At 41.4% G+C, this 15,255-nt stretch overlaps 1 protein-coding gene across 1 annotated transcript in view; it reads left to right on the top strand.

Moving 5' to 3' along the window:
* The first annotated feature begins 348 nt into the window (after window positions 1–348).
* The window catches only part of cd2ap (CD2-associated protein), a 100,396-nt gene continuing 85,489 nt past the window's right edge, over window positions 349–15,255 (top strand). The window contains exon 1 of the mRNA XM_034699312.1: window positions 349–657. Coding sequence (XP_034555203.1) covers window positions 654–657 — 4 coding nt within the window. The 5' untranslated portion in view covers window positions 349–653. The remainder of the gene's footprint in view (window positions 658–15,255) is intronic.

The raw sequence follows: 15,255 nt of genomic DNA, 5'->3' as shown, positions 1-15,255 counted from the left end.
TATTTTCCAGTAGTGTCCTGTAGTTTTTCCTGTATTTTCCTGTAGTTTTTCCCTGTATTTTCCAGTAGTGTCCTGTAGTTTTTCCTGTATTTTCCTGTAGTTTTTCCCTGTATTTTCCAGTAGTTTTTCCTGTAGTTTTTCCCTGTATTTTCCTGTAGTTTTTCCTGTATTTTCCTGTAGTTTTTCCCTGTAGTGTCCTGTAGTTTTTCCTGTAGTTTTTCCTGTATTTTCCAGTAGTGTCCTGTAGTTTTTCCCTGTATTTTCCTGTAGTTTTTCCTGTAGTTTTCTGTAGTTTCCTGCAGTTTCCTGTTGTTTCCTGCAGTGTTGTGTCTTGGTGGCATGAGGAAGAGGAGGAGGAGGAGGAGGAGGCAGCAGCAGCAATAACTCGCAGAGGCACGTCCAAGAAAGGTGGAGACTCCTGGGTTAACTTCCTGCACAATAATCTGGAACCACCACAGAGTCCGGACTGGGAGGCTACCGCGAGGACGAATGGATCCACGGCTCACTGTCCTCCGTGTCAGGCAGTGAATCCACAGCTTCCCTCGGTCCCTGATCACACATATGACCACACACCTCTACCTGAGTGTTAGTTAGCTTAGCGGTGAGAGAGGACATTCCCGAGCCCTGAGAGCGAGCTGCCGCTGCGGACAGGAATGGGTGAGTTTTCCATGATGTGGCGCTTGTGATATCCGCTCATGTCAGCTGCTCTTCTGTCTGATTCAACACCGAAAACGAAGCTAAACACACACTTAGCGTGAAACCAGGAGCCTGGAACACCAGGGTCTTCACAGAGGGGGACTTTAGGGAGACTAGGTTAGCGACGCTGGGAGCTAGCTGTTAGCTTAGCTTGCTAACTGCTGGGTTCACCTACATGCTTAGATTAGTCTGCACCACCATGTCAACAAGGCCTCTGTAAAACACTGAGAAGGAGCTGTTTGTGGTTCAGTTTGAGTCTCCTCTCAGGCTGATCGTCTCCTTTAATGTGGCTTTATTAGCATGTTTGTATGAGTGTGTGTCGAGCCTCACATTCTTTAACTATCAGTGACAATCAGAGCTCCCACACCCTGATGCATGTACTCCTTCACTCTGCTGCTGTCACTCAGACAGGACTACAGGAGACCAGGGTCTGTCTCACACCTGTAGCTGTCACCTGCAGCCTGACACAGCAGCATTTCAACATTTAAAACACAAGTTTCTATGAGGGATGGAAGGGTATAAAATACTCTCAGCTATTATTTTATCTCAGTCCTCAGATATGGACAGTTGGGATATATATTTGTTCTCTTATATTTCTTTGTAAACAAAGTCATCCTTTTTAATTTTTAAGGTGTGTTGTAACTCAAATTAAACCACTGCACACTTTTTTTTATTTATTTCAGCACCTTGCAAACAAATAAAATGACCGTACAAAAATTCCATGTTGGAAAATTTCAGAACAATTCTAGAGAAATGCAAAGTGAATGATTCCCAAATGAAAGTATGAAATATTAAAACAAATAAGGTACATATCTTTAAATTAGGGATGTAAATTTCAAGTATTCTGCATGATCGATCTTTGGAAATGTTAACGATCAATTATCATTTAATCATAAAAAAAAAAAAAACATGAAAGTTTTCCTTCTTTTTTTTTTTTTTTTTTAACCATGTTTTTATTAAGATTTTCAGAAAGTTTTACAGAGTATAAAGAATAAAATCAGGCAGAAAAACAAACAAAAAAAACCAACAATACAATAAACAAACAAAACAGGGCTTACATTGCAGGATATTATGCTACATGGCATCACTAGCACAATATTTCTTAAGACAAATATTTAAAGAGAGGTAAGCACTGAGCAGTAAAATCTGTTTGTTTTCCATGTTAAAAATAATGACTAATGTGTTTTTTCCCCCTAAATCAAATGTTCCTTCACAACACAGTGTGTATTACTGACGGTATTAAACAGCTACAGATCATACTGAGGTGTTCAAAATGTTAACACACTGAATATCAGCGTGAGGAGCAGGCTTATAAATAATCTGTGTGGACTCATGGTCATAGAGTGAAGACTCAGACTACAACATGTGGATTTCAGACTCACAGTGTCCAGTTTTCTCCTTCTTTTTTTTTTTTTCTATTATATTTTTGGGGCTTTTTGCCTTTATTTGATAGGATAGTGAAGAGAGACAGGAAATGTGGGGAGCAGAGAGCGGGGGAAGACATGCAGGAAATGGTTGACCAGCCGGGAATCGAACCGGCAACCCCTGCGACGAGGACTATAGCCTCTATATGTGGGCCGCTTAGACCGCTAGGCCACCAGCGCCCCCGTTTTCTCCTTCTTACTGACAAAATAATCATCTATACACAGTAAGGTGTCAGCCAAGAGCGCAACTGAGTCAGAATCAGTCCGGCGGCGGAGAAACAATGTCAGGGAGTAATGAGAGTGCAGCGCAAGAGACTTCATGATGTTGAACAATGAGTGAAATGCAGATAGCGCCTTCTACTGTTTAAAAATAATATCCAGATACAGATGTTGTTGAATTGATTTGAATCCACACTTATTTATATGGATTTTTTACCGTCTTGCGATATATCCTTACATCCCTATTCTCCAATGCGTGTTGTTGTTTTATTCAGACTGAAGTTTGCTCTGATGTTTGTTTTTGTCTGATGAAACCTACCCACTGCACCATACTGGATCTGCAGCCTGAGGTCTGAGGGGTGGTGTTCAGAAGAACTTTGCAATGCCGTTGAACAGGTTTGAAGCTCAGCCTTGTTTAGGCCTTCAGAAGATTTGTGGTTTTCTTAACATTAGTGTTCGAGAGAGCTGGATGCAGGGACATGTGACAAGTGACACACACACACTCACACACACACTGAAGTTTGAGAAAACCTGCAGGAGATGAGACTTGAAGTGAGGCGGTGCTGAAACGTGGACTCAGCAGAGTCGCCTCAGTGAAGTGGTCAGGTCTGGGAGGCTAGGTTAGCATGCTTTCTAAAATATGCTTGTCTCTTCCTTGGTATGCCTTTCTGGAAGAAGTTCATGGCTGAGGGAACTTCAGCTGTGTTTGAACATGTTCTGTGTGTGCATGTGTATGTGTGTGTGTGTGAAGCCCTCCCCCTTTTTTTGTTTGCTCCACCTGAACTCAGCTCAGGCAACACAACGTATATTTAGTTCTGCAGCTCATTGTGGTTTTTAACGCTGGTACTTTGTCCGGTCTGCTCCGGGTCCATGCCTTCTACCTTTTCTCGCCTGGTTACTCCTCGTGTGCTGCGGGAGCCGTCAGGATGTGCACTTCCTCCTTCATTTCCCCCGCTCACTTCCTCGAAGGATTCCATTAAACACCTCACACAGGAGTGCCAGGGCGCCTGATTGAATATTAACCTCACTGGAATGGACCAGTATTAACCGGCATGGTGTACTTGTTGATTTCCCACCCTGCTCTGAAATGATCCTGTGCTGCTCACTTCACTGTCGCTGGTGGATGTGGATCTTGAAAATCCCTAATTGTTATTAAAAGGTTAATTGATCAATTCCATATTAATCAATATGCTTTAATATTAATTCAATAATCTGTAAGATGACATAAATACTGCACTCCTGGCTGACACCTGACCACGTTTAGATGATTATTTTCTCAATAAGAAGGAGAAAACTGGACACTGAGAGTCTGAAATCTGATCCTGTTCAGTTGTCCTGTTGCAGTAAATCCACATGTTGTAGTCTGAGTCTTCACTCTATGACCATGCGTCCACACAGATTAGTTATAAGCTGCTCCTCATGTTAATATTCAGGGTGTTAACATTTTGAACACCTCAATATGATCTGTAGCTGTTTAATACTGTCAGTAATATACACTGTGTCCTGAAGGAACATTTGATTTAGGGGGAAAAAACACATTTGTCATTATTTTTAACATGAAAAACATTCACGTTTTTTAATGATTAAATGATAATTGATCGTTAACATTGACAAAGATGGATTATCGGAAAATACTTGAAATGTACATCTCTAATTTAAAGAGCTTGACCTTATTTGTTTTCATATTTCATACTTTCATTTGGGAATCGTTCACTTTCCATTTCTCTAGAATTGTTCTGAATTTTTTCCAACAAGGTATTTTTTTTTTTGAAATTCTTTTTTTTTATTATTATGAATATCCAGGTCCGTACAAACAATGAAAGTACATATCGTATTTCTCATTTAGCCGTCTGTAATTGTACAATTGTAGCCCAGACTTAGTAAGCAGTACCAAATTGTACAAGGACCCATTATGTATTCACACATCCAGTAATATATACATATAACTATTTTTTAAATGTAATAAAATAAGAACAAGAACTTAAGAAAATAAAACATGTTGGGGTAAACCTCAATGACACATAAAGCCCTCTACAGAGAGAATATAAAAGAAAACAAGAAAATGGACACCCAAATTCCCTTCAGATAAAAGATGGTCGTATTGGCGTGACGTACGTTAACCATCTTTCCCATCTTCTCGAAAAAGTTCCTTGTTGCAGTCTTAAAGCAAAGGTAATCCTTTCCATCTTAAACATATCATAGATTATGTCAATCCATTCCTCCACAGTAGGTTTTCCTGGTTTTGACCACCTTCTAGTTATAGCTTTTCTACTAGCAGCACTTAGGATCCGAAATAAGTATTTGACATCAGAAGAAACAGTTACTGATGTAATGGCACCCAAATATAATGTCTCAAATTTAAATTGAATGTCTGTCTCAAAAACACTTTGCAAAACTTTATATACCTCCTGCCAAAAAGGGATCAATGCTGCACAGGACCAAAATATGTGAAAATGGTTTGCCTCGAGGCACCCACACTGTCGCCAACATGCAGAAGAATTTGTATAGTGCCTCTTTTGAGCTGGAGTGATGAAAAACCTTATAGGGTTTTCCAGCAAAACTCTCGCCATACAGTTGAGCTGGAAGTTTTCCATTGTATCTCACACAAGTTCTCCCAATCTTCTTCCTTTAAAACAACCAACAAGGTATTTTTGTGCGCTGATTTTATATTTTTTCAGGGTGCTGAAAAAAAGTGTGCAGTGGTTTTATTTGAGTTACAACACACTTTAAAAATGTTTACAAAGAAATATAAGAGAACAAATATACATCCCAACTGTCCATATCTGAGGACTGAAGTCAAATAATAGTTCTTTAAATTTTGAGTTCAATCCAGTTTTCTTGAAAATCGTTAGAGAATCGTGAGTGAATCGTGAACCAAAAATCGGGATCGAATCGTGGGTTGAGTGTATCCCATAGAGTGTAAAAAATATGGACGTAGGATCCGTGACGTCACCCACCAATCGGCAGTGGCAGCCATATTGCTTCTGTGGAGCCAGTGTGACGTAAAGAGGCGGGCTTTGAGCCTCCTAGCCAACAGCTGCAGTGTTCCTGCAGGCAGCTGTGCCTCTCATTGGAAGACTAGTAATCTCAATATCTTCCAAATTGCCGAATTAGAAAAAAATTCACCCCCCTCACAGTGAGAGGACATCGAGAAATTAGCTATTCAGACTACACTCATCTTTTGTACCAGGCTGTAAACATGTTTATTAATGCTGCAAAGATCGTCTTTTCCCCATTCATGTGTATGTGACTTCCGGTACTTCCGGAGCCAGCCTCAAGAGGATCCTCGATGAACTGCAGCTTTTAACACTTCCACATTGACTCATATTTTTAGACTGGAGGTTGCCGCTTGGTGTATCCTTACATCCATAATCATAATGTCTAACTATGTAGTGTGATATACTGTATCTGCATTTAATAATACCTGACTGTTAACTTAAATGAATTCAGTATGATTCAAAACCTTTTGAAAAAATATTTAAACCAGGGTTTCAAACTTCGAGTGTTTGACAGGAGAGAGATTTTCATGACATGGAGTTTATCACACTTACATTTAATCACGTGCACTTATTGATCACACAGGATTGAACAGCAGAATGATCAGTGGTGTACTCTGGCTTCTTTGAGGGGCAGAGGCAAGGGAAATAGAACAGCACTCCCTTTCAAACCTGATACCCAAAATGTAGGATTCATTTAAACATACTGAGGCAGAGGGGGGTCTGGGAGTCCTCCCCCAGGACATTTTGAGGATCTAACACTTAACTCCTGCATTCTGGTGAATATTTATGTGACCATTTGTGCTGGAAATTAAATTATGAAAAAGAACACAAAATGATTGATACATAAATAACAAAAACATGAATTCAAATCCCTGAAAGAAGTTTACATTCTAGTAACATTTGATCTGTTATTTTTCATGACATTTCTTTAAAACTAAGGAGTTCAATTTAAATCAGAGGTAAAAAATAAAGAAATACAATAATAATAACTGATGACACACTTAAATCAATAAACACTCTGAGGTGTTAAACTAAACTCCTAAACAGATGGCAGTCAGGAGTCCCAATCATTCAGGACTCACTTCAGATCTGAGTGTGTCTGTTTATTCAAAATAGTGTTTCCTGTTGACTCTTTTAATAAGTACCACGGTTTCATATGAGATACGCTGGTTTAGCTCTCCCAGTGGTGAGTATGAACAGAAATTAGTATGCCCTGTCTGAATTAAATGCTCTGATTTCGCTGCACACTTTTCTTTTATGGAGAGGGTCACTAGTTCCTTATTTCCTAAACTTTCTCCAGCACAGTCGTCTGTATCGCTCCATTTCTCCGTCTCCATCCTCTGTTTATCTCCTTTTTTTTCTCTAACTTTATCAATCAATCATCAATCAATCAATCTTTATTTGTATAGCACCAAATCACAACAAACATTATCTCAAGACGCTTTTACAAACAGAGCAGGTCTAGACCACTCTATGTCAAATTATGAACAGAGACCCAACACCAAGACAGGATAAGACTCAGTCTGACCCCACCTTAATCCACCATGAGCATTGCACCTCACAGTATTTAGCTAGTTACAGCGGAGAGGAAAAACTTCCTTTAACAGGCAGAAACCTCGAGCAGAACCAGACTCATGTTAGACAGACATCATGCCTCGACCCAGTTGGGTCTGGAAAGATAGATAGAGGGGAGTAAGAGAGAGAAGTGATAGTGATGAGACGAGTAGTAGAAGCTGTTGCCGCTGGAGTCCAGCACGTCCGTATCAGCTGGAGTCTGGAACGTCCACAGCAGGAGGACGTCTACGGCAGATCAGAGGAACCTACGAGACAAGGGAGCTCAGGGACTCCAGAAAGGTCTATGGTTAGTAACTTTAATGGGACAGGCAGAGTTAAAGTAAGTGATGAGGGGGTTGGGGGGAAGGGGGTGAGCTAGGATCCCAGTGTGTCAGTGTGCCAGTTCCCCCCGGCAGTCTAGGCCTATAGCAGCATGACAAAAGCTGGTCCAAGCCTGATCCAGCTTAAGTATAAGCTTTGTCAAAAAGGAAAGTTTGAAGCCTACTCTTAAAAGTGGAGAGGGTGTCTGCCTCCCGGACCCTGACTGGTACATGATTCCAAAGGAGAGGGGCCTGATAACTCAAGGTTCTTATCGCTCTTTTTCTTTCTACTGTCTTTTCCTGTGTAACTCACCTCTAACTCTCTCATCTGTCTGATCTGTATAGTTGCAATGTTTAATGCCTGGAATGCACAGATTTGATTGGCTGAGTAGTATCACGTGGTGAACTTCCTGAAGTCCCAAATACGAGGAATATATAAAATCTAGATATGTGGATAGATTCATCCTGACCTGTGATCCAGTTATCTATATGTCTGATAGCCCTCTTTATAAAAACTGTTGATACTGAACCTGGTCTGTCTGTGTGGGACCTCTTGGATCCTGTGTGTGAGATCCACTCTCCCCGCGCCCCACGGCCAGTTTGATTTTGAGGTTTGACGTTACAGTGCTGTCGTGTGTAAATGTGCACCGTGCTTCTGTCCCTCATTGATCCTGCAGGTGTCAAATAAACGCTAAGATATCTGCAGCCCAAAGCTGTTCATCAGAATTTAAGCGACCCAACAGTTCAGTCAGTTTGTGCAAGGCTAGAAGCGTCTCTTTATCCTGACAGTGACTGTAGCTGAACAAGACAGCACATGAACGGGAATGCAGATGAACTCACAGCCTGCCCTCGCTCTGAACCGAATACATCATATATCTATCATAAACATTAAAACAGTCTTTATCAATGAGCACAGGTTCTCCTCTCCTTCTCTAGAGTCCTAATGCAGTCAATGCTCCAGTCTGACTCATCAGGACTCGAGTCCAAGCTGAGGGACTTGAGTCTGACTTGAGACTTGGTCATCAGTACTACAACACTGAGGTTACCTGAGTATGAGAAAAACAGCATGCACAGGTGAACACTCTAATTTAAAAGCTGTTTCAGATCTGAATACACACTCCCAGTCAAAAGTTTGGAAACACCTTCTCATTCAAGGGTTTGTATTTATGTTAATGATTGTAAACACTGTAGATTAATACTGAAGACATCTAAACTATGAAAGAACATATATGGAATTATTGAATGAACAACAAAGTGTTAAACAAAGCAGAATCTGTTTTATATTTTACATTCTGTAAAGTAGCCCCCTTTTTCCTTCATGACAGCTTTGCACACTCTTGGTATTCTCTCAGTCTGCTTCATGAAGTGGTCTCCTGGAATGGTTTCTAATGAACATGAGCCTTGTCAAGAGTTCATTTGTAGAATGACTTGCTCTCTTAAAGGCACTATGAGGAGTTTTTAACCAGCTGAGAAACAAACTGAAACCAACACTGATGCCTCTTTATGACCTTCAAAAGCATACCTTCTCTGTTGTCATTTTTAATGCCTTAAACCACTTAGAGGGGGTAGGTGTCAGACCACATGATTGACATTTGGCTTTAGAAACATCCTCTTTTGGCTGTTTTCATGTCAAGTAATCACATTGAGTGATAAATCTGGCTGTTAAAAGACAGCAGGGGGAGGTTTTTTGTTGAAAACACTACTTTTGCATGTACAGAACAAGAGATAAGAGGTATCACTTTGTCCACAAGGGGGCGCCAAAATTGATATCAAAAGTTCCTCACAGCAGCTTTAATGTGTTTGAGACCATCAGTTGTGTTGTTCAGAGGTAGGGTTAGTACACAATGGATAGCCCTATTTGACTACTGTTGTAATCCAGATTATGCCAAACCAGATTATTTCATAGTTTTGATGTCTTCAGTATTAATCTACAATGTTGAAAATAATTAAAATAAATAAAAACATTGAATGAGAAGGTGTGTCCAAACTTCAAAATGGTAGTGTAGATCAAGAATGCTGAAGAATCAATTTGACAAAATAATAAACATGACACCTGAAAAATCCTTCAGAGCCGACTACATGCGGATCTGATAGTTCTGCAACAGGTCCCAGCATACTAAAGCCAAAATACACTGCTATGGAGATCAATAATGTTAACTCTCACCTTCTTAAAAACGTATTTATAGGTTGAAGAATTAGGGTAGGGATGGTGCTAGGCGATAATTCGATGACGATTGTTATCATGATATAATTTTTCTCAATATAAATATGACAAATGTTCAATGAAAATTTGACATAAATAAAGATGTAATTACACCTCCCAACTACTGGAAAGGGGGGCGCTAATTAGGGATGGGTACGATTACTTGAGTACTCGAGTACTCGCCGTTGACCCCATTATTCGAGTAGCATTTTGTTACTCGCCCACCTGGCAACATAACTTGAACTCATACTGCGTTAGATGTGTGACCATGTGCGTTTTGTTTTCGCCTAACTGAATATTCAAGGTAGGAAAATAATTAACAGGATATAAACGTTTGACTTCTCCGGCCACGGCTTCAGCTTTAGAACACACTGAGACAGATTTCAGCAAAACAGCTGTTTTACGGCAGCTACGGCAACTCTTTAGGAACACGTTATTCAACCGAAAGCAAAAGCACAACAAACACAGAACCTTCTGTGACACCTGCGGCATGTCAGTTAAAAAAAAAGTGATGTCTGGAAGTACTTTGAAAAAACGATGAAGTTAATGTGCAGTGCAAGATATGTGGTGTTAAACTTGCATACCATAGAAATACTTAACCACATGTGCTTAAAGGTGACATATCATGCAAAATGGACTTTTTAATGGTTCTTTACCTGAAATATGTTTCCCTGGCATGTCTACAAACCCCCCGAAAATGAAAAAAATCCATTCTGCCCCTGTTCTGATTTCTCCACCTTTCTGTAAATGTGTGTGAAACCAGCCGTTTCAGACTTCAGTGTTTTTGTTACGTCACAACAATATCCGGTCTGTAACTGAAGTCAGAGCTCGGAGCTTGTTCAGCCCATAGACTGTATAAAATACAACTCAACCCCTCCTCTGTTTTTCATTCCCTGCACACATGTGCTAACAAGGAGCTTAGGAGGGAGGCATGCTAGTTGTAGGCTGTCTTAATAAACACAAAGGTCGGTTTTACTCCCCACGTCTGCAGATTTGAAGATCTAGTGGATGATTTTTATTTTTCATGGAAAAGTGCTAGCGCTAGTTAGCATAGCTACATGTTTGTAGCTGTGTACATAGACACACGTCGACATACTGACAAATCAAACAACAAGAAACACTAAATCTGTGACCAATGGTTCAGAAAGGTCCTGCTGCAGGCGCCTCTCCGTCCGGATCAGATTCTGGATCAGATTTAGAGGGTTGAAGTAACGCTGGTCTGTGAGCAGCCGTGTATATTCAGCCAACATCCATCCATCCATCCATCCATTTTCTTCCGCTTATCCGGGGTCGGGTCGCGGGGGTAGCAGTCCAAGCAAATTGACCCAGACATCCCTCTCCCCGGCGACACTTTCCAGATCCTCCTGGGGAATCCCAAGGCGTTCCCAGACCAGGCAGGAGATATAATCCCTCCACCGCGTTCTGGGTCTACCCCGGGGCCTTCTCCCAGTTGGACGTGCCTGGAACACCTCTAAAGGGAGGCGTCCGGGATGCATCCTTATCAGATGCCCGAACCACCTCAGCTGACTCCTTTCGACGCGGAGGAGCAGCGGCTCTACTCCGAGCTCCCTCCGGATGTCTGAGCTCCTGACCCTATCTCTAAGGCCGAGCCCAGACACCCTTCGCAGGAAACTCATTTCAGCCGCTTGTATCCACAATCTTATCCTTTCGGTCATGACCCACAGCTCATGACCATAGGTGAGGGTTGGTTCAGCCAACATGTAAACATTAAATCAACGTGCTGGAGAGCCGAGGCACATCCACTTCCTGAGGGGGCGTGGTCAGAGAGAAAACCGACTGTTCTGAGGAGGACTGAAGAAGAGGGTTCTTCAGGCAGACCAAAATCTGATTTCAAAGTGTTTTTTTGAGCATAAACTTTAAAGGCATGTTTTGGGGACCTCTTAGACCAATATATATTGATGAAAAGAGCGTGATATGTCACCTTTTAAAGCACAAGGAGAAAACAGTGGAGACGGATAACAGGCAGTCTCGCATCACGTCTTTTGCTCGCCCTGTTAGCACACGTCGTTGTGATGAAACCAGAGCGGAGAAGATTAGCTTGATAATAACCATGGTAACTGGAGATATGCTCCCATTAAGTTTTGTGGAAGGAGAAGGCTTCAAAGAGCTGATCGCGTTAGTCGAGCCGGAGTACAAGCTACCATCACAGAGAACAACAACTACGAGAGTGGAAGAGATGTCTGAAGAAACTTACTACAAGTCTGGTCTGGTAGGTCCGTGTCCGACGGACTTTATTTATTTATTTTTGTTTACGGTTAAAAAAATTAATTTCGAGTAATCGCTCATCAGTAAATTCCCATCTCTAGTGCTAATGAGCCTCAAACTGTAGCAGCCTCTACCATCAGTGAGTGAATGGGTATGAATGGGTGAATATGATGAGTAGTGTAAAAGCGCTTTGAGTGGTCAGACAGAATAGAAAAGTGCTATATGTACGTCCATTTACATTTAACCATTTAAACGCTAGTTGCCACCCAACATTAAACAGAAGAAGGAGACGGCATTTAACAGCCAATCATGTTGCAGGGTGAGAGGTAGGCGGGGCTTAAAGATGTTTGGAGTGGAATGTAAACACAGCTGAGAAGAGTGACAACGACACTGAAGAGAACTCGAAACCTAGCAGCTCAAAGCAGAGTCGTTAGTCTGACACTGTGATTTGATTTTAAGGGTGATAATAATCGATATCGACTGATTTGAAAAAAAACATCGTGATAACTTCATTTTTGATATCGCCCAGCTCTAGGTAGGGAATTAAAAAGAAAACGAGAGGCAGCATGCGGCTCCCAATTCAGATTTGTTTTCCTTATCTGATCATGTTAGTAGGGATGCAACGATTAGAGATTTTGGCGAGAGAAATAATCACAGTTTCAATCACGTGGGTTTTTACATCTGAAGAGACTTTAATCACTGAATGTGCATTGCTGTATTTGGTTATTTTTGTAAGGGTTTAATTAATATTGGTTTTGTTGGTAATTCTTAAAGTTGTCAGACTTGATGCTGACTGGCACCCTAGAGGGTACTAGATAAACCCGCTACAATGTGTTCAGATTACCAACAGTTTTGAGGGTCCTTCCTCAAAACATTAGAGTAACAAACAGGTTTTTGTGTTCTATATTCTTATGTACCAGTTTGCCATGAAACGTCAAATTTCATATTTGAGTTGATTTGAAGTGTCATTATTCACATGTTAGTCTGATGCTCATAAAGACAAAGGGAAGTTTGAAGTTCAGCTAAACTGTGCTCTCATTTTACAGAATTATGAATTATCAGATTTTAACATAAGAGTCTATTGCAGTTGGAAAAATATTTCATGATTTTATTCATTATAGACCTTTGTCTCTTTCAATACCATTCACAGGTCAGGAAACAGTTATTGATATGACAAGCTGTTTACATGACCTGACTGTCAGGTTACTATAATGTCACAGCTCTCTGCCTCAGTCAATATTTAGGTCAGAACTAGGGATGCACCGAAAAGAACGTTCTATGCCAAAACCGAAAATGAGGAAACCAAGGCCGAAAACCAAAAACCAAAACACCAAAAGAAATTATTATGGCAACTATTGAAAGGGAGTAGGTCATGCATTTTCTGTTTGTGTTGCACAGGCATTTTCTAGGCCAATTATTAGCAGACACTTTGAAGCTATTATGTATAGCAGTTTGAACACACTGAGTTAAAAGAGCTCAAAGTTATAGACAGAAATGATAAAAGTGTTACAACTGTCCCTGGTCTCCCCTACCAGTGCATTTATGGCTATGACTGTGTACTAACCATAGAGTCTATGGTTCTCAAAGTGGGGTCCTGGGACCCCTGGGAGTCTGCGAACCATAGGGTGGGGGTCCGTGAAATAATTAGGATACATTTCTAATAGTGGTGCAACGGATCATCGTTGATCCGTACGGATGCCTCTCCACGGTTCGGCACGGACGTGGTCCGCGGATCGGTTGATGGAAAAAAAAAAAGGTTGCGCGTCAACTCACTCGTCAAGTGCAGTGGTAGTCATGGCAAGTGAAGGAGCAGAGGAACATTATAACCCTCCTGCATCTTGGAAGTCACATGTATTGGAGCATTTTGGTCTCCCTGTGAAATACAGTGAATGCTGAATGTGCTTGAGCCACGTTATGAAATTCCGTCGCGCACCCACTAGACCAGAGGCCGTCAATACACGGCCCGCGGGCCGCATCTGGCCGCCTATTTGTGGCCCCCGAACTGTTACTCCTTCACTCTGTGTTTTGGTCGGGTCACCGCGTGTTTACTTGTCTCCATGTCAACGATACGCAGACAGGCTGTTACTGGGTCACTTAGAGTCCAATGCTGCGAGTGCAATTTTTAACTTTCACCTTCGTTTATGGAGCAGTTCGCATGTTGGCACTTTGCCAACTGTAGGACCCTAGAATAAAACGGTGTGTTCACAGTTTGCTGCTCAAAGAAAAGTGGACGGTGAAAATCAGCAAATGAAAGAAGAATAAAGTGAAACTTTTGAAGTTCCTCTGCTCCTTCACTTGCCATGCCATGAAATGCAGTGAATGAGGCAGGACTGGGCCCACAGATAGGGTGCTTTGCACATGCAGTACATTTTGAGTTGAATGTTGTTTTTATTTAATGGGCAAAGAGTTTTACAAAATAAATAGAGGGACAAAGTTGTATTTGTCTTGTCTTCTTTCTTTTTTTTTTTTTTTTTTTGTTGATCCGAAAAATGATCCGATCCGTGACTCAAATCCGTGATACGATCCGAACCGTGAGTTTTTTGATCCGTTGCACCCCTAATTTCTAATAAATTATAAAATTGTGCTGTCATTAAAAACAGCATGTAAACAGATTAAGACCATTTACGCCAATGAAACCAGCATGATGCTGATGCTTTGGAACGAAGCTATGAAGCCAGCCAAGCTAAAACGACACCTGATCACAAAGCAGCCAGAATACAGACCTGATCAAAATCTTAAGACCAGTTGAAAAATTGCTAGAATTAGCATTTTGCACATTTGGATCTTAATGAGGTTTTAAGTAGAGCTACAATATGCAAAAGCAAGAAGGGGGAGTGAGACAAAAAGCACTTTGAAAAAGTAATTTATTGAAAACAACAATTAAAGTGAAATAGGCTGTTTATCAGCTGATCAAAAGTTTAAGACCACATCTATAAAAGCCAAAATCTTCTCCAAATTTTCATTTTCTGTCAGGCATTCACACTGTCATGCCCTCCTGATGGCTAACGCTAAGAAGCTTTCTCTTTTTGAACGTGGTCGGATTGTCCAGCTGCATAAGCAAGGCCTCTCGCAGCGTGCCATTGCTGCTGAGGTTGGACGCAGTAAGACAGTCATTCTAAATTGTTTGAAAGATGCTGAGCATTATGGAACAAAAAAGTCAAGTGGTAGACCCAAAAGAATTACACCAGCGCTGAGCCGGAGGATCCGATTGGCTGTCCGTCAAGACACAGGGCGGTCCTCGACCCAAATTAAGGCCCTTACTGGTGCCGACTGCAGCGCAATAACCATCAGACGGCATCTGTGGGAAAAGGGTTTCAAAAACAGAATTCAAAGACCTCGTCTCCTTCAACGCCACAAAACTGCCCATTTAGACTTTGCCAGGGAGCATCAAACATGGGACACTGAAAGGTGGAAAAAAGTTTTATTCTCTGAAGAGAAAAAACTTAACCTTGACGGTCCAGATGGCTTCCAACGTTACTGGCATGACAAGGAGATCCCACCTGAGGTGTTTTCTACCCGGCACAGTGGAGGGGGATCCATCATGATCTGGGGTGCTTTTTCATTCAGTGGAACACCGGAGCTTCAGGTGGTGCAGGGTCGTCAAACGGCGGCTG

The sequence above is a fragment of the Notolabrus celidotus genome, chromosome 13 (assembly GCF_009762535.1).
Source record: "Notolabrus celidotus isolate fNotCel1 chromosome 13, fNotCel1.pri, whole genome shotgun sequence".
NCBI lineage: Eukaryota > Metazoa > Chordata > Actinopteri > Labriformes > Labridae > Notolabrus > Notolabrus celidotus.
The sequence above is the reverse complement of the archived record's forward strand: the minus strand, read 5'-3'. Positions and strand labels throughout refer to the sequence as shown.